General features: G+C 43.3%; 1 protein-coding gene across 1 annotated transcript in view; it reads left to right on the top strand.

Annotated features, from left to right (window-relative positions):
* Nucleotides 1-22,662, top strand: part of LOC132385210 (sorting nexin-19-like) — a 196,741-nt gene that overhangs the window by 8,649 nt on the left and 165,430 nt on the right. Inside the window, exons 3-7 of the mRNA XM_059957124.1 lie at nt 899-999; nt 3,274-3,390; nt 8,295-8,425; nt 15,130-15,223; nt 18,918-19,101. Coding sequence (XP_059813107.1) covers nt 899-999; nt 3,274-3,390; nt 8,295-8,425; nt 15,130-15,223; nt 18,918-19,101 — 627 coding nt within the window. The remainder of the gene's footprint in view (nt 1-898; nt 1,000-3,273; nt 3,391-8,294; nt 8,426-15,129; nt 15,224-18,917; nt 19,102-22,662) is intronic.

Raw genomic sequence — 22,662 nt, 5'->3', positions numbered from 1 at the left:
ATTCTTCTTGTTGCCTCAGTAAAGCAGCCAGAACAATCAAAGACCCCAGGACATTCTCTCTTCTCCCCTCTCCCATCAGGCAGAAGATACGAAAGTCTGAAAGCACGTCCCTCCAGGCTCAAAGACAGCTCCTATCCCACTGTCATCAGACTCCTGTACAATAAAGTGGACTCCTGGCCTCACAATCCGCCTCAGAATCAGGTTGAACCTCACATGTATGTTGTAAGATTTCTTGTCTTGCAGCAACAGTACAGCGCAATACACAAAATATGCTATAAATTCCCAGAGGGGAGGAAGCTGTTCCTAAAATGTTGAGTGTGCGTTTTTGAGCTCCTGTACATCCTCCCAGATGGTAGTAATGGGAAGGGGGCATGTCCTGGATGGTGGGGTTCCTTAATGATGGATGCTGCCTTTTGAGGCATGACCTTTTGAAGATGTCCTGGGTGGTGGGGAAGCTAGTGCCCATGATGGAGCCGGCTGAGTTTGCAACCCTCTGCAGCTTTTCCTGATCCTGTGCAGTGGCAATCCCATATCAGACGGTGATGCAACAGGTTAAATTACTCATTATGATTTTGTACTTCTTCATTAGCTTTCACACTTTATTCTCTATTGTTACTATTTTACCCCATTCTAACTCGATACCCTGTGTAATGATTTGACTTGCATGAATGGTATGCAAGACAAGCTTTTCACTCTATCGTGTTACATGTGACAATAATAAACTAATTTCAGTACTGTCTGCCTCCACAAATACTGCCTGACCTGCTGAGTTTCTCCGGCAACTTGTTTTTTGCTGATGGTAGATTCAGCCTGAACTACAACTTGCAAAATTATTGACATTACTTTTATTGGAGCTTGATTCAGTTTGTCCCAATAACAGATTTTTGCTGTTTTTCAGATGTAAAAGGACCAAAGAAGCTCTTTCCTGATCTGCCGTTTGGAAATATGGACAGTGACAAAGTTGAGGCTCGTAAAAGCCTCCTTGAGACATTTCTGAAGGTAGGAACAAGTTACTGCACAGTCGTGTTTTGTCTCTGTCCAAGAGTTGTTTCTGATTTGACTATCAGTCTCTATTGAAGCCCTATACCCAGTCTCTCAAAACAATTCCTCATGTTCCTTGGGATCTGAGTACAACAGTAATGATGTATGTGTAGGATTTGCCTTCTCCTCCTCTTCACGAGAACTTGCACTGAGGCTCTAAGTTGGGATTCAGGAGCACTTGAAAATGTCCATTCCAACCAGCTGACTCGCAATGAAGCTGAGTAAAATTCTACAGATGTACCGTGGAGAGCATTAAACTGGTTGCATCACCATCTGGGGTGTAGGGATTCTGCTGCACAGAATCAGGAAAAAAACTGCAGAAAGCTGAAAACTGCAGAAAGCTGATGTCATCACCACAACCTCACACTTAGAGTCGCTGAGACCAAAGAATTGATTTGGGCCTTCAGGAAGGGGAAGTCGAGGGAGGAGTCAGCGGTGGAAAGGGAGAGCAGCTTCAAGTTTCTGGGGATCAACATCTTCGAGGATCTGACCTGGGTGCAACCCGTGGACACAATCATGAAGAAGGCATACCAATGACTCTGCTCCCTCGGTGTTTGAGGAGATCTATTTGCCACCAAGGACTTTTACAAATACCTCTGGATGTCCAGTGTTCTGACTGGTTGCATCACACCCTCCAATTCACAAGATTGCAAGAGGCTGCAAAGTGTTGTAGACTCATCCAGCTCCATCACAAGCAGAATGCCACCCATTATCAAGGACATCTTCAAGAGGCAGTGTTTTAAGAGGACAGCATTCAATGTTAGGGACCCTCACCATCCAGGATGTGCCCTCTTTTCAATATGACCATCAGGGAGGTACAGGAGCCCAAACCTCAATGATTCAGGAACATCATCTTCCCCTCCATCATCAGATCTCTGAACAGTCCACAAACTTATGAGCTCATTATTCCCTTGTTTTAAACTATTTTGTAATTGAGTCTCGAGGACTTTAGTTATAAGGGAACACTGAATAGGTTCGGACTTTATTCCTTAGAATGTAGAAGATTGAGAGAAGGTTTGATAGAGGTATACAAAATTATGAGGGGTACAGATAAGGTGAATGCAAGCAGGAGTTTTCCACTGAGGTTGGGTTGGACTACAACTAGAGGTCAGGGGTTAAGGGTGCAGGATGAAAAGCTTAAGGGGAACATGAGGGGAAACTTCTTTACTCAGAGGGTGGTGAGAGTGTAGAATGAGCTGCCAACACAAGTAGTGCATACGAGCTCGATTGCAACGTTTGAAAAAAGGTTGGATAGGTGCATGGAAGGTAGGGGTATGGAGGGTTGTGGTCCAGGTGCAGGTCGATGAGAGTAGACAGTGTAAATGGTTCAGCGCAGACTAGATGGGCTGAAGGGCCTGTTTCTGTGTCCTTTATATGACTCTATGACAAAGCCATTAAATTTATTATAAATGGTCATAGTCATAAATAAGTACTGCACAGAAACAGGCCCTTCAGCCCATCTGTTGCAAAACAACAAATTTCCGGTCAGTGATGATAAACCTGATACTGATTTTGAGCAATAATAGGAGATAATTTGAAACTTTTACATTGACCCCATTAACAGGGAGATCACTTCTTCCAATTAGTATTTCAGATCTTATGCAGGGTGTTTGACCTGAAATAGAAACTGGTTTATCTTTCCATGAATGGCTGAGTTTTTGTAGTACATGTGTTTTTCTCTCAGTGTAACAAAGGATATGGGAGAGGATTGAAAAGTAGATTTATCGAGCTTATTAAACTATTATATTGAATGGCAGGGGCAGCACTGTAGTGTAGCTGCTAATAGTTTGCAGTCCTTGCAATGCAGGTTCAATTCCCACCGCTGCTTTAAAGAATTTTGACATTTTCTTCATGACTGCATGGGTGCTCTGTTTTCTTCTGACATTCCAAAAATATATGGGTTAATAAGAATTGGTAAGTTGTGGGCCAGTACCAGAAGCATGGCAACACTTGTGGGTTGCACCCAACACACCCTTGGACCGAAGTTGTTGACACAAATGATATATATGTGACAAATAAAGCTGATTATTCTTGCTGGGGTTCCTGCTTCTAATTTTGTATCGGGTAAGTACTGTTTCCAGGTATAATCAAATGGCTTATCGCAGTTTACTTCTATATGCTTTCAGTTTTGGAATTGAAACTTAAAGGCTAACTTTCTAATTCTGAACATTAATTTGACATCATTATTTTGTTTTCTTTGTGGACTAACAACGTTCTCATATTCTAATGCAGCAACTGTGCGCCATTCCTGAAAGTGCGTACTCTGAGGAGATGCAGGAGTTTCTGGCCTTAAACACTGATGCCAGAATTGCTTTTGTGAAGAAGTCCTTTGTTTCCAGGATTGATAAGGTAGCGTTGGTTATACTTTCCGGGAAAGTTTTGATTAATCAGCCTCCCTTAAATTTAAGGTTAAGCTCAGATTTAATAGTCATTCAAACATATATGAAAACCCATGAATACAGTGTTACACCTGGGCCAAGGTGCAAAATGTAGTACCAAGTCATACACATCACAAGGCACGTATAAGGTAACAGTAAAATACAGTCAGAAGAAAATATACTCCTTGGGTCCATGAATGCTGCAGCACCATGTCACCGACTCCACCTCTGTCCTGGATGAGAGCGAACAGGCAACACCACAGCTTGAGGCTTAGTCCTCGTGACTGAGGCCACTCAGTTCCCCTGCTGTATGCCAACTGGACTTGCAGCATTCCACCTTACCAGTGTCCAACAGGGTCCTGCGATCACAAGAAAAGTGACTAAGACAATCAATAGCCGTGAAACTGCTCACCACCTTTGACTCTGACCTTTAAGTTTGTAATGTCCAGCAGAGTCTTGTAATCATAAAAAAAATACATTTGAAATAGACAGTAGCCCTTTTGGTTGGCTCTGTGGAAGCCACTGTGTCCAAGTGCGCCGTCTTGCTGCTCATATTCAAAGCTGATACTACCTAGAGAGAGCTATACATATTCCTTTAGCTAAAAAATGGGAGTTAAGGGTTGAAATGCACTTATTTTTTTCTGCTGCGTTCACTGTTGAGGTTAGAACTTTGCTACCAGCACACAGAAGGAATAGAAGCAAGATCAAGAGTAGCGCTGTAGTACAGCTTCAGTGATCCAGGTTTCATCTGGTGTTCTCTAGTGATTTTTGTATTTTCTCCCTATGGATGTGTGGTTTCACCCCGTGCCCCATTTTTTCCCCACATCCCAGAGTTATGCTGGTTTATAGTAGGCCAAGTCATTGGATATATTTAAAGCAGAGGTTGATAGGTTGTTGATTAGTAGGGGTATCAGAGTTTATGGGAAGAAAGCAGGAGAATGGGGTTGAGAGGGTTAATAAATCAGCCATGATGGAGAGGTAGATGAGACTCTATAGACTGAATGGCTTAATTCTGCCCCTATGTCTTATGAATGGAGAGTTGGATGTGAGAAAATAGCTTACAGGGAAATAAGTGAGGGGAATAGGATTGCAGTGTGAGTTAGCATAGATTTGATGAACCAAATGGCCTTCTATATCATATGGAAATAACAAGTGTGTTGGAAGTCAAATGCTGCCCTGCCTGTGGATCTCCTTGTGTATCAGGGGTGGAGCACTGAGCTGCAGATTTACACTGAGGATGGCAGACATGTATAACAGCCTCATGTGAATGTCATCACAGACCTCGATTGGTTTACATAGTTTTCCTTACTTTATTTATGTTTTAGTTTAGGTAGTGCAGTAGTTAGCGTAACACTTTGTAGCACCAACAGTTGAAGTTCGATTCCAGCTTGGGTCTGTAAGGAGTTCATATGTTCTCCCTGTGACTGCATAAGTTTCCTCTGGGCGCTTTGGTCTCCTCCCGCGTTCCAAAAATGTATGGGTTAATAAGAATTGCTAAGTTGCAGGCATGCTGATGTAGGTCCTGCTGAAGGGGTTAGGCCCAAGTCATTGACTGTACTCTTCTCCATAGATGCTGCCTGGCCTGCTGAGTTCCTCCAGCATTTTGTGTGTGGCACTTGGATTTCCAGCATCTGCAGGTTGTCTCTTGTTTGTGTTTGTAGACCTGTGTTCTTGTTTGTTCTTTCTTTCTTTCTGCACAGCTTCCTTAGATTCTCAGCTCTTCACAACTTTGTCAGCCAGCTCTAGATGTCCACTTGAAGTTGGCTGAGGCCTTCCCTCTTACTATCCTGGGCTTTCTTCCACTGTTTCCTGAGCTGTCTCATTTCTCGAACCAGTTGCTCAATGTCCTGCTGCCTCCTGGACTTTATTGGTGGTGATGTCTTTCTTGTGCTGACTCCAAACTGCTCTTTCCCGTAGCAGTAGATGATATCTACCATCGCATCCAACTTCTTTTCTGTTGTTCCTTTTAATTGCTGCAAAATTTTCATCGTCATTGTTGATGGTTTCCCACTTTTTTTAACTGCAGTTTTGGGCAACTTAGCGACTGGTCTGTGCCCTTTGATCCTTCTCTCCTTGGTGTTTGGGTGGGTCCCTTAGCTCGGATTTCTGTGCTAACCTACTCAGTGACAAGGATGCTGATGCTCTGCGAACTTTGATTTGTGACCGATCGTTGCACTTCACTCAACATAGTTGATTGACTTCACAAGAAGTACTGGTCAACGCGAGGCCTCTGGCCCTGCTCCCTCAAGCACCCTTTCCTCGCTTGATGGATCTTCAACCCTTTTTCTGATGTAACTTTCTCCTACCCACAGATGCACACCTGACTACTGCTGCTGGTGTTTTGGTGGTCTCTTGTGTGCAGTGCTCTCTTTCTTCATGGTAGATTCTGTTACTAGGTCTGTAGCCATGTTATCAGTCGTTCATCCAATTTGTGCCCACGGTCTTGTAAGCTCTAGGGGTACTGTATCTTCCTTTGCCGCCTTTTCATAGCTGTTAAAGGGTGCCTCCAACATGATGAAACAGCATTGAGGATGGTCACCATGTGTAGCTAGCCCATGACTGTCCCATTGGCGTCTATTCCCTCCCGTCAGCTGTCTTTTCATGCTGTTACAAGGCATTGAACACTTATTCTCAGATAAGAACTGTACAAAGACCATTGACAGTCTGTCAAAGGGCCATCAGGGATTTCCATAGATGGAACATCAGGATCTGCAGGCTGAGGAGTAGTTGTGGGTTGGGTATGACTGCATCTCGCGAGTAGTCTCCTTCAGCCAAGCATCCCACTTGATCAGTCCCGCAAGACTACAAAGTAAACGTGGCAATGGAAACACAAAGAAACAGGCACTGGGGTGGGTGGGCTAATCTCAATCCAGGTCATGCTCTTCCATCAGCAAGGACCCCCATCATCAATGCTATGCTCTTCGATCATCGAGGACTCCCACCATCCAGACCATACTCTTCCATCATCGAGGACTCCCACCATCCAGACCATACTCTTCCATCATTGAGGGTCCCCACCATTCAGGCTATGCTCTTCCATCATCGAGGGTCCCCACCATTCAGGCTATGCTCTTCCATCATCGAGGACTCCCTCCATCCAGACCACAGCCTTCTATCATTGAGGACCCCCACCATCCAGACCATGCTTTTCCATCATAATCCCACCTGATCTGGACAAACACCAATTTGCCTACTGAACAAATAGCTCCACAGAGGATGCAATCACAACAGCCCTCCATGTTGCTCTGACACACTTAGAGGAGCCGAACACTTATGTGAGGATGTTATTTGTGGACTTCAGTTCTCCATTTAATACAGTCATCCCCCATAAACTGGTCAGCAAGCTGAACACTTTTGGCCTTGGTTCCTCCCTATCCTCATGGGTCATGGACTTTCTCACAGACCGACCACAGCAAGTCAGAGTTGGTAAGCACACCTCCACCACCCTCATCTTAAAAATAGGCATCCCTCAGGGCTGTGTGCTGAGCCCTATGCTCTACACACTCTTCATACATGACTGCAACCCCAGCTACACCTCCAACTCCATAATTAAATTTGCGGATGATACCACAGTGGTTGGCCTGATCTCAGACGAGGATGAAACAGCCTACAGGCTCGAGGTGGATCATCTGACGGAGTGGTGAAAGGACAACGACCTGGTCCTTAACACTTAAAAACAAGAGAGATGGTCATTGACTTCAGGAGATCAAAGAAAAGAGTACACACCCCCTTCCATATACATGTAGTGGAAAGTGTAGAAAACCTAAAGTTCCTAGGAGTTACGTTGTCAAAACAGCTGACATGGACCGTCAATACCTTGCTGCTTGTAAAAAAGGCTCAAGAAAGACTCTTCTTCCTCAGAAAGCTGAAACAGGCCAGACTCTCACAAAAGCTGTTGCTTAACTTCTACAGAAGCACAGTTGAAACCATCCTGACCAACAGTGCCACAGTGTGGTATGCTAGCTGCACAGCCACTGAGCGACAAGACCTGCATTGGTGAAGGTGGCCCAGCGAATTGTCAGGATGGAGCTCCCAGGACTGGACACCATCTATTCCAGCAGACTCAGGAGGAAAGCAATTAGCATAACCAGAGACCACACACCCCGGCCACTCCCTGTTTGACCCACTGCTGTCCAGCAAAAGGTTCAGGACACTAAAAGCCAGAACAAAGAGACTGAGGAACAGCTTCTACCCCAGAGCTGTGGCCTCCATCACACCACTCTCACAGAACAATGACTGAAACTGTGAGCACACGCAAACACTCAAATACTTGAGCTAATGGCACTTTGTGCATTACTGTGATATTCTGGTGCTGCTGCAACTTATTTTCTGCTACTGATCTATTTAATACCGTTTTTCTATTACTGTCTTGTTTTTATCTACCACTTTGTTTGATTGCCTGAGAGGAAGCCAAACAGAGTTTCATTGTACCCATGTATAATGACAATAAAGATCATTCAATGTACCCACTGGCTTAAGTAATTTTTCCTCATCTCTGTTCTAAAGGGACATTCATCTATTTTAAGGCTGTGCCTTCTCATCCTGGAGTTCCCCAGTATAGGAAACATCCTCTCCACATCCACTTCATGTAGTCCTTTCAATATTCAATAGGTTTCAATGGGATACCCCCTCATTTTACTAAACTCCAGTAAGTACAGGCCCAGACCTATCAAAAGCTCCTTTCGTAGTATATTATTATTATTTCATTTCTTTTGTATTTACTGTGAATGCAGCAAGAAAATTAATCTCAGTTGTATATGGTGACATAAATGTACTTTAATAATATCTTTTTTTGAACTTTGAGGGATTCATTTTATCGATGCTATTCCACCAGTTGTAAGGAGATTGTGGTAACGTGAGCTGCCTTTCCTACAGATTGTTGTTGGTGCAATTGTAGATACATTGAAGACCGCATTCCCTCGAATAGAACCCCAAAGTCCGACGGAAGAACTGGGAGAATGTGATGTAGATGGGAAGTCTCAAGGAGATGGAAAGAAAGCTACCAAGTAGGTACCTGTACAACACAATAAAGGCTTTTTAGTCTTTGAAATCTTTTATTACATAAAGATGAAGGGCCCTCTTCTCATTACTCCCATCAAGGAGGAGAAGGAAGAGGTACAGGAGCCTGATGACACACACTCGATGATTCTGAATGAACAATGATCCTATGAACACTACCTCACTTTTTTTTCTTGTTTGTTTTTATGTATATATATATATATATATATATATTTATATTTCAATTCTTCCAGTCATCCCTACTCCCCTGTCTCCACCCTATACTCTTTGATGCCCTGGCTAATCAAGAACCTATCTATCACTGCCTTAAATGCATCCAATGTCTTGGCCTCCACAGCCATTCGTGGCTACAAATTCCACAGATTTACCGCCCTCTGACTAAAGTAATTTCTCCGCATCTCTGTTATAAATGGACGTCCTTCAATACTGAAATCGTGCCTTCTCGTCCGAGACTCCCTCCTACCATGGGAAATAACTTTGCCATATCTGATCTGTTCAGGCCTTGTAACGTTTGGAACATTTCTATGAGATCCCTCCCTCATTCTCCTGAACTCCAGGGAATACAGCCCAAGAGCTGTCAGATGTTGTTCATATAGTAACCCTTTCATTCCTGGAATGATTCCCGTGAATCTTGTCTGAACCCTCTCCAATTTCAGTATATCCTTTCTAAAATAAGGAACCCAAAACTGCACACAAGTGTGGTGTCATGAATGCCTTTAGAGCCTCAACATCACATTGCTGCTTTTATATTCTGTACTTCTAGAAATGAATGCCTACATTGCATTTGCCTTCTTCACCACCAACTCAACCCGGAGGTTAAAACCTTCAGGGTATCCTGCACCAGGACTCCCAAGTCCCTTTGCATCTGTGCATTTTGAATTCTCTCCCCATCTAAATAATAGTCTGCCTGTTTATTTCTTCCAGCAAAGTGCATGACCATGCACTTTCCAACATTGTATTTCATTTGCCACTTCTTTGCCCATTCCCCTAAACTATCGAAGTCTCTCTGCAAGCTCTCTGTTTCCTCAACACTACCTGCTCATCCACTTATCTTTGTATCATCGGCAAATTTAACCACAAATCCATTAATGCCATGGTCCAAATCATTGACATACATTGTAAAAAGCAGCAGTCCCAACACTGATCCCTGTGGAACACCACTGGTAACTGGCAGAATAGGATCCCTTTATTTCCACTCTGTTTTCTGCCAATTAGCTAATGCTGCATCCATGCTTGTAACTTCCCTGTAATTCCATGGGCTCTTATCTTGCTAAGCAGCCTCATGTGCGGCACCTTGTTAAATCCTTCTGAAAATCCCACAGATCCCAAGTACACCACATCTACTGCATCTCCTTTGTCTACCCTGCTTGTAATTTTGTCAAAGAATTGCAGTAGGTTTGTCAGGCAGGATTTTCCTTTCAGGAAGCCATGCTGGCTTTGGCCTATCTTGTCATGTGCCTCCAGGTACTTCGTAATTTCATCCCTAACAATCGATTCCAACAACTTCCCAACCACTGATGTCAGGCTAACAGGTCTATAGTTTCCTTTCTCCTACCTCCCACCCTTCTTAAATAGCACAGCAACATTTGCAATTTACTAGTCATCCGGTACAGTGCTATATCTATTGATTCTTGAAAGATCATCGTTAATGCCTCCGCAGTCTCTCCAGCTACTTCTTTCAGAACCCGAGGGCGCATTCCTTCAGGTCCAGGAGATTTATCCACCCTCAGACCATTAAGCTTCCTGAGCATCTTCTTAGTTGTAATTTTTACTGCACATACTTCACTTCCCTGACACTCTTGAATGTCGGGTATACTGCAGATGTCTTCCACTGTGAAGACTGATGCAAAATACACATTCAGTTCCTCTGCCATCTCTGCATCTCTCATTACAATATCTTCAGCGTCATTTTCTATCGGTCCTGTATCTACCCTCAACTCTCTTTTACCCCTTAAATATTTAAAAAAGCTTTTAGTATCTTCTTTGATATTGGTTGCCAGCTTCCTTTCATAATTCATCTTTTCCTTCCTAATAACCTTGTTAGTTTCTTTCTGCAAGTTTTTAAAAGCTTCCCAATCCTCTATCTTCCCACTAGCTTCGGCTTCCTTGTATGCCCTCTCTTTTGCTTTTACTTTGGCTGTGACTTCACTTGTCAGCCACGGTAGTGTCTTTCTTCCATTTGAAAATTTCTTCTTACTTGGAATATTTTACACTTCTCTCATTTTTCGCAGAAACTTCAGCCATTGCTGCTCTGCTGTCCTTCCTGCTCGTGTCCCTTTCCTGTCAACTTTGGTCAGTTCCCCCCTCAAGCCATTGTAATTTCCTTTATTCCACTGAAATACAGACACATTGGAATTTTGCTTCTCCTTCTCAAATTTCAAAGTGAATTCAGTCATATTGTGATTACTGTTCCCTAAGGGTTCCTTAACCTTAAGCTCTCTTATCACCTACGGATCATTGCACAATACCCAATCCAACACAGTGGATCCCTTAGTGGGCTCAACAACAAGCTGTTCCAAAAAGCCATCCCTACAAATTCTCTATCTTGAGGTCCAGCACTGGCCTGGTTTTCCCAATCCAGTTTCATGTTAAAATCCCCAACGATTATCATGACATTGTCCTTCTGACATGCCTTTTCTGTCTTCTGCTGTAATTTGTAATCCACGTCCCGTCTGCTGTTTGGTGGCCTGTACACAACTACCATTAGGATCCTTTTCACCTTGCCATTTCTTAACTCAACCCATCATAGAGATTCTACACCTTCCCATCCTGTCATCCCTTTCTAATGATTTAATATTATTTCTTATATACAGGGCCACACCACCCCCTCTGCCTACTAACCTATCTTTCCGATACACCACATATCCTTGGATGTTCAGCTCCCAATGTCAACCATGCTTTAGCCAAGATTCAGAGATGACACAAGGTCATACAAGCCAATCTGTTGCTGAATTTCAAGATCATTCACTTTGTGCTGCATGCATTCAAATATAACACTATTTGTTGCTTTCTGTTTTAATTGCGCAATGCCTCTATTGCCCTGTAAATCATTCCACTGGCTGTGATTATTCCCTATCCCCTGCTTGTCCTTTCTATCATCTCTGTTGCACGCTATCTTTGATTTATTTCTGTTTTCCCCTTCCTCAGCCCTATCACTCCAGTTCCCATCCCCCTGCCAAATTAGTTTAAACCCTCCCTAACAGCTCTATTAAATCTGCCTGCTTGGATATTGGACCCCTTTGGGTTCAGTTGTAACCCGTCCTTTTTGTACAGGTTGTTCCTGCCCCAGAAGAGGCCCCAATGATCCAGGAACACGTAGCCCTGCCCCCTACACCAGTGTCTCAGCCACACATGCCTGATCATGCCATTCTTGCATTTGCTAGCATGTGGCACAGGCAGCAATCCTGAGATTACTACCCTGGAGGTCCTGCTTTTCAGCTTCCAACCCAAGTCCCTGAATACTCTCTTCAAGACCTCCTCCCTTTTACCTATGTCATTGGTACCAACGTGTACCAAGACTTACGGCTGTTCACCCTCTCCCTTCAGAATACTCTGCATCTGATCCAAGACATCTCTTACCCTGGCACCTGGGAGGCAACACACCATGCGGGTATCTCTATCAGGCTGACAGAACCTCCTGTCTGTTCCCCTCACTATGGAATCCCCTATGACTACCGCATTCCTCATCTTCTGTCCTTTCTGCTCCACGGAACTAGGCTCAGTCCCAGAGACCCGATTGCCATGGTCATCCTCTGTCGGGTCACCCCCCCCCCCCCAACTGCATCCAAAACGAGGTAATGATTACTGAGGGGGATGGCCACAGGGTGCTCTCTACTCTACTATCTGAGCTCTTCCCTTCCCTGACAGTCACCCACTTGTTTAACTCCTGCAGTCTACGGGTGACTAACTCCCTGTAGCCCCTCTCTATCTCCTGTTCATTCTCCCTAATAAGCTGTAGGCTATCAAGCTGCAGCTCCAGATCCCTGACACGGTCTCTGAGGAGCTGCATCTCGTTGCACCTGGTGCAGATGTGGCCATTTTGGAGACTGGAAGATTCCCGGGATTTCCACATCCGATACCCAGAGCAGAGTACTAACCCTACAGACTTGCTCTCTATTCCTCAAAAAATTCAAGAAAAAAAATGGAATCCACTTACCTTGCCGAAGCCCAAATGAGCCAAAGCTGTACCACTCTGAGTCAGACCACTCTGTTGATGACCGCTCAAGAGACCGTTCTATTTAATACATAACCACAAAGTACACTGCAGATGCTGTGGTCAAATCAACACATACAAACAAGCTGGATGAACTCAGCAGGTCGGGCAGCCTCCATTGAAATGAGCAGTCAATGGATGCTGCCCGACCTGCTGAGTTCATCCAGCTTGTTTGTACGTGCGACTTTAATACATGAGGTACAAGTGAATTTCCATTTGACACTTCACAACTCCAAGGATCAATCACTTTCTCTGTGATTCCCTTGTCCGTTTGTCCCCACTCCCTGCAATAAGCACAAGTAGTATACCTGCCCATTCACCTTACCCACAGCACTGTTCAGGGCCACAAACAATCTTTCCAAGTGAGGTAATACTTCACCGGTGAATCTTTAGGGATCATCTATTCTACCTGGCGTTCCTGGTGTGGCCTCCCCTGAATTATGAGACCCGAAGTAGATTGTAGGACTGCTTTATCAAACATCTCATCTCTATCTGTAACATGAGGGTTTCCCGGTGGCCAGCCATTCTAATTCCATTCCCAATTCAACATGTTGGTCTATGGCCTCCTCTATTGCCATGGTGAGTCCACTCTTAGGTCAATGCAGCAACAGTTCATATTCTGTTTGGGGGTCCTCCAACCTTATGGCATGAACATTGATTTTTTCTTCCAGTTTAAAAAATATCCTTTCTCCTTCCCTCTTCTTCTATTCCCTACTCTAGCCTCTCCTCACCTGTCTTTCACTTCCCCCTGGTGCCTCTCCTTCCCTTTCTCCTATGGTCCACTCTTCTCTCCTATCAGATTCCTTCTTTTCCAGCCCTATACCCACCTGACTTCACCTATCATCTCGCTAGTCCTACTTCCCCCTCCCCCACCTTTTTATCCTGGAGCTTTTCCTTCTCTTTTCAGTCTTGAAGAAGGGTCACAGCCCGAAACATTGACTCCTTATTTTTCATAGATGCTGCCTCACCTGCTGAGTTCCTCTAGCTTTTTTGTGTGTGTTACTCTGGATTTCCAGCATCTGTAGAATCTCTTGTGTTTATGACTGCCAGCTTTTCAATTCATCCCCTCCTCTCCCACCCACCTACCTTCCCCTGCTCTTGGCTTCATCTTCCAGTTTGTACTCCTTCCCTTAACCCCACTGTATTCTGGCTTCTACCCCCTTTCTTTCCAGATCTGGGAAGGGTCTCAAACTGAAACATCAACTCTTTATTCCTCTCCACAGATGCTGCCTGACCTGCTGAGTTCTTCCAGCATTTTGTGTGTGTTAATTTGGATTTCTAGTATCTGCAGAATCCTTTGTGTTTAAGAAATTGTATCTTATAATTTTTTCATATATATTTGAAAGTATAAAATCTCTTTTTGACATCTCAATTTCTAAAGATGGGCATAAAGATTAGCTTTATTTGTCACATGTACATCAAAACATACAGTGAAATGCATCATTTTGCATCCAAGGATAGTGCTGGGGACAGCCTGCAAGTGTCACCATGTTTGTGGCACCAACATAGCATGTCCACAACTCACTAATCCTAAATGTACGTCTTTGGAATGTGGGAGGAACCTGGAGCACCCAGGGGAAACCAGAATCAGGTTTAATATCACTGACGCCTGTTGAGAAGTTTGCTGTATTGTGGTAGCAGTACAGTGCAATACAGTATCTATAAATTACAGTAAGAAATACATATAATTAAATAAATAAGTAGTGCAAAAATAGTGAGGTAGTGTTTGTGGGTTGGTTTATTGTCCATTCAGAGATCGGATGATGAGGGAAGAAGCTGTTCCTAAAGTGCTAAGCGTGGGTCTTCAAGCTCCCACACCTCCTTCTTGATGGTAGCAATGAGAAGAGGGTGTGTCCTGGGTAATTGGAGTCCTTAATGGTGCATGTCTTTTTGAGGCATTGACTTGTGAAGAGGTCCTCGTTATTAGGGAGGCAAGTGCTCATGATGGAGGTGGCTGGAGTTAGCGGTCACGGGGAGAACATACAAACTCTTTCCAGTCAGCGATGGGGATCGAACCCGGTTGATGATCACTTAAATGCGATTGCACTAACTGCTACGCTACCATTTTGTGTTAGTAATTTCTGTATTGATTTTGTGCGCATGTTCCAATCTTAGTGCTCTGTTAAATTATTATTAGTTTTGAATTGTCTACCGAGGGAAATAGATTAATGACTCTTTGGGTCAAGATTCTTCATCTGGATGGGGTATCAACCTGAAACGTTGACATGGAGCTGCATGCCATTCTGAGTTCCTTCAGCACTTTGTATTCCACTGTCTGTCCTCTTTTGTGCCTCTGGTTATGAACAGTGGTTTTTACATCCTGGTTAAATGTGAGCTTTCTCTTAAAGTCCAACTGAATATCAGGTTGAACGCCGGGCAGTCCTTAGAACTGAAGGCTGCTGTCGACAGATATTGGAAAAGGAGTGTACAGGCCACACATATTGATGCTTTGCTTCCCACTGACTTTATTTTTTCCAGATCTCGCCTAAGGTTTGCTTCCAGTAAGATTGCTCCAGCACTAAACGTTGGAGACATTCAAGCAAAAATCACATACTGCTACAATGAAAATGCTGTAAGTCTGCAATTATCTTGCTTTATTCCTGCAATAAAAGCCAAACATTGAAAGTCGTTCATTATCGCCATGTGTGGTCCATGAAAGAACTAATTAGCAAGACCTTTCTGACACTGATTTTATCTCCCAATAATGTTCTCTTTGGGATTCTGAGTGTACTTCAAACATATGATGTATCGAAAAGAAGACTATAAAATAGAGGAACAGAATTAGGCCATTTGGCCCATCAAGTCTGCTCCTCCATTTTATTACAGCTGATACATTTTCCCTGTCAACCCCCATTCTCCTGCCTTCTCCCCATAACCTATCATGCCCTGTCTAATCAAGATCCTATCAAACTCCACCTTAAATGCCCCCAGTGACATGGTCTCCACAGTTCAACACCTTCTGGCTAAAGAGTCTTCTTTCTAAATGGATGTCCATTCTGAGGCTGTGCCCTCTGTCCTTGACTCACCTACTGCAGGAAACATCCTCTCCACATCCACTTTATCCAGGCCTCTGAACATTTGATAGGTTTCAATGAAATCCCTTCTCATTCTTCTGAATTCCAGTGAGTAAAGGCCTAGAGATATCAAATGCTCTTCATACCATAACCCTTTTAATTCCGGAATCATTCTCGTAAATTCCTTCTGAACCCGCTCCAAAAGCTGCTCACAATATTCATAAGTGAGGCCTCACCAGTGCCTTATAAAGCCTCAGAATTACATTCTTGCTTTTATATTCTGGTTCTCTTGAAATGAATGCTAACCTTCCTCACTACTGACTCAAACTTTAAAGTAACCTTTAGGGAATCCTGCATGAGGAGTTCAAAGTCCCTTTGCACCTTGGACTTTTGAATATTCTGCCCATTTAGAAAATAGTCTACATTTTTGTTACTTCTACCAAAGTGCATGACCATATGCTCCCTCTTATTGTTCTCTGCCACTTATTTGCCCATTCTCCTAATCTAAGTCCTCCTGTAGCCTCCCTGTTTCCTCAGCACTACCTGCCCTTTCACCTGTCTTTGTATCATCTACAAACTTGGCCACAAAACCATCAATTCCATTATCCAAATCATTGGCATATACAGTCGGCCCTCCTTATCTGCGAGGGATTGGTTCTGGGACCCCTTGCAGATAACAAAATTCACGGATGCTTAAGTCCCTTATTCAGCCTGGCTCAATGCAGTGGATCTTAGGACCCAGTGGAACCCAAGACCTTATTTAACCTGTCTCAGTGCAGTGGACCCAACAGCAGAGATCTGAATCCACAGTGTTTCTGTTCATGAAAATAATCACAATAACGATTGAAAATAAAGTGGAAATAATAAAGCGATCGGAAAGAGGTGAAACACCATCAGTCATTGGAAAAGCGTTAGGCTTCGTCGGTCAACGATTGGAACAATTTTAAGGGATAAAGTGAGAAAGCTACAATTATTACTAAGCAACACAGTGGTTTAATTATTGGGTTTGGTGGGTTTGGGATATTGATCCTCCATGTCAACCTGGCACGGTGGAGAGCACCCTCGATAGCAATCTGTCACTAGATCGAACTCAGGAACTTCCCGAGCCCAGCACTGAAACATGCGTTCTTAAGTGTCTTAATGCATAGAAAGGTAAAATATATACTATATATGAATGCAAATGTTTGACTAATTGACGCTAAATAATACTGGATGTACCTGTTCCGACTTAGTAAAAGAACTTCCAATAACCCACACACATCCTCCTGTATACTTTAAATCATCTGTAGATTACTTATAATACCTAATACAAAGTAAATGCTGTGTAAAATAGTTGTTATACTGCATTGTTTAGGGAATAATGACAAGAAAAAAGTCTCTACATGTTCGAACAACAAGTGCTGGAAGAGCACTTATGGGTTTTCGCAATTCACGGTTGGTTGAATTTGCGGATAAGGAGGGCCGACTGTAATATTTAAGGAAGCAGTCTGAACACTGACCCCTGCAGGACACCACTAGTCACTGGCAGCCAATCAGAAAAGACTCCCTTTCTTCCCACTGTTGCCTCCTGACAGTCAGTCAATACTCTATCCATGCTTGTATTGTTCCTGTAATACCACAAACTCTTATCTTGTTAAGGCAGCACCAAAAATTGAACTCTGAACCCTGACTCCCTAAACTGTAATAGCATTTTAGTAAACAGTTTGCTACAATGGCACTCTTGTTTCAGTGTAGTGTTTAAAATAGGGCTCTGAGTTTAAAAGGAGTGCAATATATGGCACCATGATGTTTTTAAAGGGAATGTGGGAAATATGTGCCCAGTGAGTTTAAAGAGAGTATGTGAAATCAAAGATCAACTTAATTCACCCATAGGAGAGTTCTAGTTTTTAACTGCTATCTTGTGAATATGTAGCCCATAATATCATGTCTTAATGGACTAGTTATAATGTTGTTTTCTTTTTGTATGGTGAGTTTGTGGAAATATAATAAAGCAGCTCATTAGTATTTTTTAAAAATTAATTTCTGTATTTTAACACAGGTGGCATTACAAATTTTTCAGAAGAAGGAAATTAATTTGGGAGGGGAAATATTCAGCAAAATTATGTAGAACTGTTATATCTTATATTTTGCAATGATACTATAGAGAGTGTGCAGAGGAGATTTACAAGGCTGTTGCCTGGATTGGAGAGCATGCCTTATGAGAATAGGTTGAGTGAACTTGGCCTTTTCTCCCTGGAGCGGTAGAGGATGAGAGGTGGACTGTTAGAGGTGTATATGATGATGAGAGGCATTGATTATGTGGATAGCCAGAGGCTTTTTCCCCAAGGCTGAAATGGCTAACATGAGGAAGCATAGTTTTAAGGTGCTTAGAAGTAGGTACAGGGGTGATATCAGAGGTAAGTTTTTCACACAGAGAGTGGTGGGTGCGTGGATGCGCTTTTAGCAGCGGTGGTAAAGGTATATACAATAGGGTCTTTTAAGAGACCCTTAGATAGGTACACGGAGCGTAGAAAAACAGGGCTATGCAGTGGGGAAATTCTAGGCAGTTTCTAGAGTAGGTTACATGGTCAGCACAACATTGTGGGCCGAAGAGCCTGTAATGTGCTGTAGATCTCTTAAGTTCTATGTAAAACATATACAATAGACAGTAGATGCAGGAGTAGGCCATTTGGCCCTTCTAGCCAGCACCGCCATTCACTGTGATCATGGCTGATCATACACAATCAGTACCCCGTTCCTGCCCTCAGCGCAGGAACAATACAGTGCCTTGAAAAAGTATTCAGCCCTCACAACTGTTTTTGTATTTTGCCGTCTCATTTTCTAAATTAAAAATATATTGAAATAGGACTTTTTGAGCTAATCTACAATATTGTGTGCATCATGTCAAATCAAAAGAAAAATTCAAGAAAAATTTCAAAACCTGTTAACAATTTACTAAAAATAAAAAAACAAAATTGAGGTTGAAAAGGTATTCATCTTCTTTATAATTACTACGCTAACTTTCCTCAAATGCATCATACTGTATTGCCTTACTAACTCACCTAATTTGTTGATGTAGAAAATTGGAGGATCACCTGCTTTCAATTAATTCATAGGAATAAATACTCCCTCTCCCTGTAAGGTCCAGCACTATGGTAGATTTTCAACTGACCAAACCAAATCTTGCTCCATCTCGTTATGCAAAGCTAATATAAAGACGTATCCAAAAGACTACTTGATCTTGTTACTAAGTGATCGTTTGTTTTTATGCAGTTATCAGAAGGCCTTTCCATAGCAAGCATGGAGGACTTTATTTCTGAACAAGAAAAGCTGCTGGGAAGAACACAACAGAACTTGAAGGGAAGAGCGACAAAAGGTGAAGCAGCTAAAGAATATGGTTCCTTGGACAAGAGGCTGCAAAGCAGTGAGCCATCTTCCAACCAGTACCTAAGTTCTGGTAAGCATTTGACCCTGACTACTCACTTGGTGTTGCTTTGTATTTACTTGACAACAATTGTTATACCGCACCTTTAAAATAGCAAACCATCCAAAGACAATTCCAACAAGCATGTGAAACGGAGATACAAAAACAAATGCAAGGGATTCCGGAAATGCAGAGCAACACACACAAAGTGCTGGAGGAACACAGTAAACCAGGCAGCACTTATGGAAAAGAATAAATAGTTGACGTTTCAGTACGAGACCCTTCATCATGCTCAAAACATTGAATCTTTATTCCTTTCCATCGATGCTGCCTGGCCTGCTGTGTTCCTCCAACATTTTGTGTGTATTACTCTGGATTATACATAAATAAATGTTAGTCTGGATGATCAAAAGCTAGACCAAGAGATGGGCTTTAGGAAGCATCCTGAATGTAGTAAGGAAGTTAAAGCAGTGGAGAGCTTTATGGAGAGAATTCCATCATTTATAGCCTCTCTGTCTGGTTCCTGCACTGTTAACAAAATCCACTATAAATAGAAGGAATATTATTCATCTTAAGCATGAGATTCTGTGAACGCTGGAAATCCAGAGCAACATACACAAAACGCTGGAGGAACTCATCATGTCAGGCAGCATCTATGGAAATGAATAAACAGTTGACATTTGTGCCCAAAGCCCTTCATCAGCAGATGGATTTTTCATCTTCTGTTTATGAATGTTGTAGCTTTGGGGTGCAATGTGGAACAGCTCAAAAAACATCCTTTGCTGTTTATATCAGTGCTGACCTTAGGATTAGGGCACTATGGTTAGCATAATGTTATTATAGCTCGGGGTATCGGAGTTCAGAGTTCAATTCTATAAACAAGTTTGTACTTTCCTTCTGGTGGGTGACAATGTGGGTTTCCACCAGATGTTCTGGTTTCCTCCCACAGTCCAAAGACATACTGGTTAGGTTATTGGTGATTGTAAATTGTCACATGATTAGGCTAGGGTTAAATCGGAAGGGCCTGTTCTGTGCTGCATCTCAAAATAAAATAAAAGGATTGCCCGAAACATTAACTCGGTATTTTTCACTTCTTCAATGATACCCAATCCCTAACAAAAAGTTATATATGGCCCTTGTGGCTAAAGGGATCAGGGGGTATGGAGAGAAAGCAGGTACAGGGTTCTGAGTTGGATGATCAGCCATGATCATACTGAATGGCGATGCAGACTCGAAGGGTCGAATGGCCTACTCCTGCACCTATTTTCTATGTTTCTATGGTTTTTTCAAAATTCTCTTTGGTCCAAAGTTTCTCCAGCAATTGCTCTGTTCTGCAACTAGTTCGGAAATATTTTTTTTCTTTAACTGCTCAATTAACTTGAAAGATCAAAGGTACTGTTCAACATGCACAAAATGCTGGGAGGAACTCAATAGGTTAGACAGCATCTATGGAGAGGATTAAAGAGTTGACATTTTGGGCCGAGATCAAGTCTTGGCCCCAAATGTCGGCTCTTTATTCCTCTCAAAAGATGCTCCCTAACCTGCTGAATTCCTCTTAACATTTTCTGTGTGTTGCTCTAGACTTCCAGCATCTGCAGAATCTCTTAAGGTCCTGTGTCATTTGGGCAGTCTTGGTCTCCACCCTATCACAACCATTTTCTTAGTTTCCTCAACCACCTCCCCTCCTCCCTTTTATGACTGAACAAAATTTGTTTCCCACTTTACCAGTCTTGATGAAGGGTGTATTCCAAATGAGAAACACACATAGTAGCTGACTTTTTAGAACCCTTCTGTAGAGTTATTTTGAATCAGACAAAGAGTGATCCAACCAAGACCTCAGTGGTGGAGCTGGCAAAAGATGATGACACATCAAAATCATAGTGAGGAAGGCTGCAGCAGTGTGGGGTCCCCAGTCATCTTGCATTCCATGTCATTAGACCCTGACCCTGATATGTCACAGACTGTGTAGTGGCTACCTGTGCATCTGCCTTTCCACATTAATGTCATACTTGTCTCAAGCAGATGCACCACTACTGCAATTTTCAATACTTAAGTTTTGCAATTACATTATTGTTATAATGTTTTTGGCTTTGCACTGATGCAGATTATTTAGTACACTGAAATTGCCAAGCCAACATTTCGATACTTTAAACAACACTCAACGTGCTGGTAGAACACAGCAGGCTAGGCAACATCTATAGGGAGAAATGCTGTCGACGTTTCGGGCTGAGACCCTTTGTCAGGACTAACCGAAAGGAAAGATAGTAAGAGATTTGAAAGTAGTGGGGGGAAGGGGGAAATGCGAAATGGTAAGAGAAGACTGGAGGGAGTGGGATGAAGCTAAGAGCTGGAAAGGTGATTGGTGAAAGTGATACAGAGCTGGAGAAGGGAAAGGATCATGGGACGGGAGGCCTCAGGAGAAAGAAAGTGGGGAGAAGCACCAGAGGGAGATGGAGAGCAGGCAAACAACTAAATATGTCAGGGATGGGGTAAGAAGGGGAGGAGGGGCATTAACGGAAGTTGGAGAAGTCAATGTTCATGCCATCAGGTTGCAGGCTACCCAGCCGGTATATAAGGTGTTGTTTCTCCAACCTGAGTTTGGATTCATTTTGACAATAGAAGAGGCCTTGGATAGACATATCAGAATGGGAATGGGACGTGGAATTAAAATCTGTGGCCACTGGGAAATCCTGCTTTTTCTGGCGGACCGAGCGTAGGTGTTCCGCGAAACGGTCTCCCAGTCTGCGTCGGGTCTCACCAATATATAAAAGGCCACACCGGGAGCACCGGTCACAGTATACCACACCAGCCGACTCACAGGTGAAGTGTCGCCTCACCTGGAAGGACTGTCTGGGGCCCTGAATGGTGGTGAGGGAGGAAGTGTAAGGGCAGGTGTAGCACTTGTTCCGTTTACAAGGATAAGTGCCAGGAGGGAGATCGGTGGGAAGGGATGGGGGGGAACGAGTGGACAAGGGAGTCGCGTGGGGGGGAGAGGGAAAAATGTTTTTGGTAGTGGGATCCCGTTGGAGGTGGTGGAAGTTACAGAGAATTATATGTTGGACCTGGAGGCTGGTGGGGTGGTAGGTAAGGACAAGGGGAACCCTATCCCGAGTGGGGTGGCGGGTGGATGGGGTGAGGGCAGATGTGCGGGAAATGGGAGAGATGCGTTTGAGAGCAGAGTTGATGGTGGACGAAGGGAAGCCCCTTTGTTTAAAAAAGGAAGACATCTCCTTCGTCCTGGAAAGAAAAGCCTCATCCTGAGAGCAGATGCGGCGGAGACTGAGGAATTGTGAGAAGGGGATAGCTTTTTTGCAAGTGACAGGGCGGGAAGAGGAATAGTCCAGGTAGCTGTGAGAGTCTGTAGGCTTATAGTAGATATCAGTAGATAGGCCTTCTCCAGAGATGGAGACAGAAAGATCAAGAAAGGGGAAGGAGGTGTCGGAAATGGACCAGGTAAATTTGAGGGCAGGGTGAAAGTTGGAGGCAAAGTTAATGAAGTCGACGAGCTCAGCATGCGTGCAAGAGGCAGCGCCAATGCAGTCGTTGATGTAGCGAAGGAAAAGAGGGAGATGGATTCTAGTATAGCCTTGGAAC

This window comes from Hypanus sabinus, chromosome X2, assembly GCF_030144855.1.
Source record: "Hypanus sabinus isolate sHypSab1 chromosome X2, sHypSab1.hap1, whole genome shotgun sequence".
Lineage (NCBI taxonomy): Eukaryota > Metazoa > Chordata > Chondrichthyes > Myliobatiformes > Dasyatidae > Hypanus > Hypanus sabinus.
This window is presented reverse-complemented; position numbering and strand designations above follow the sequence as displayed.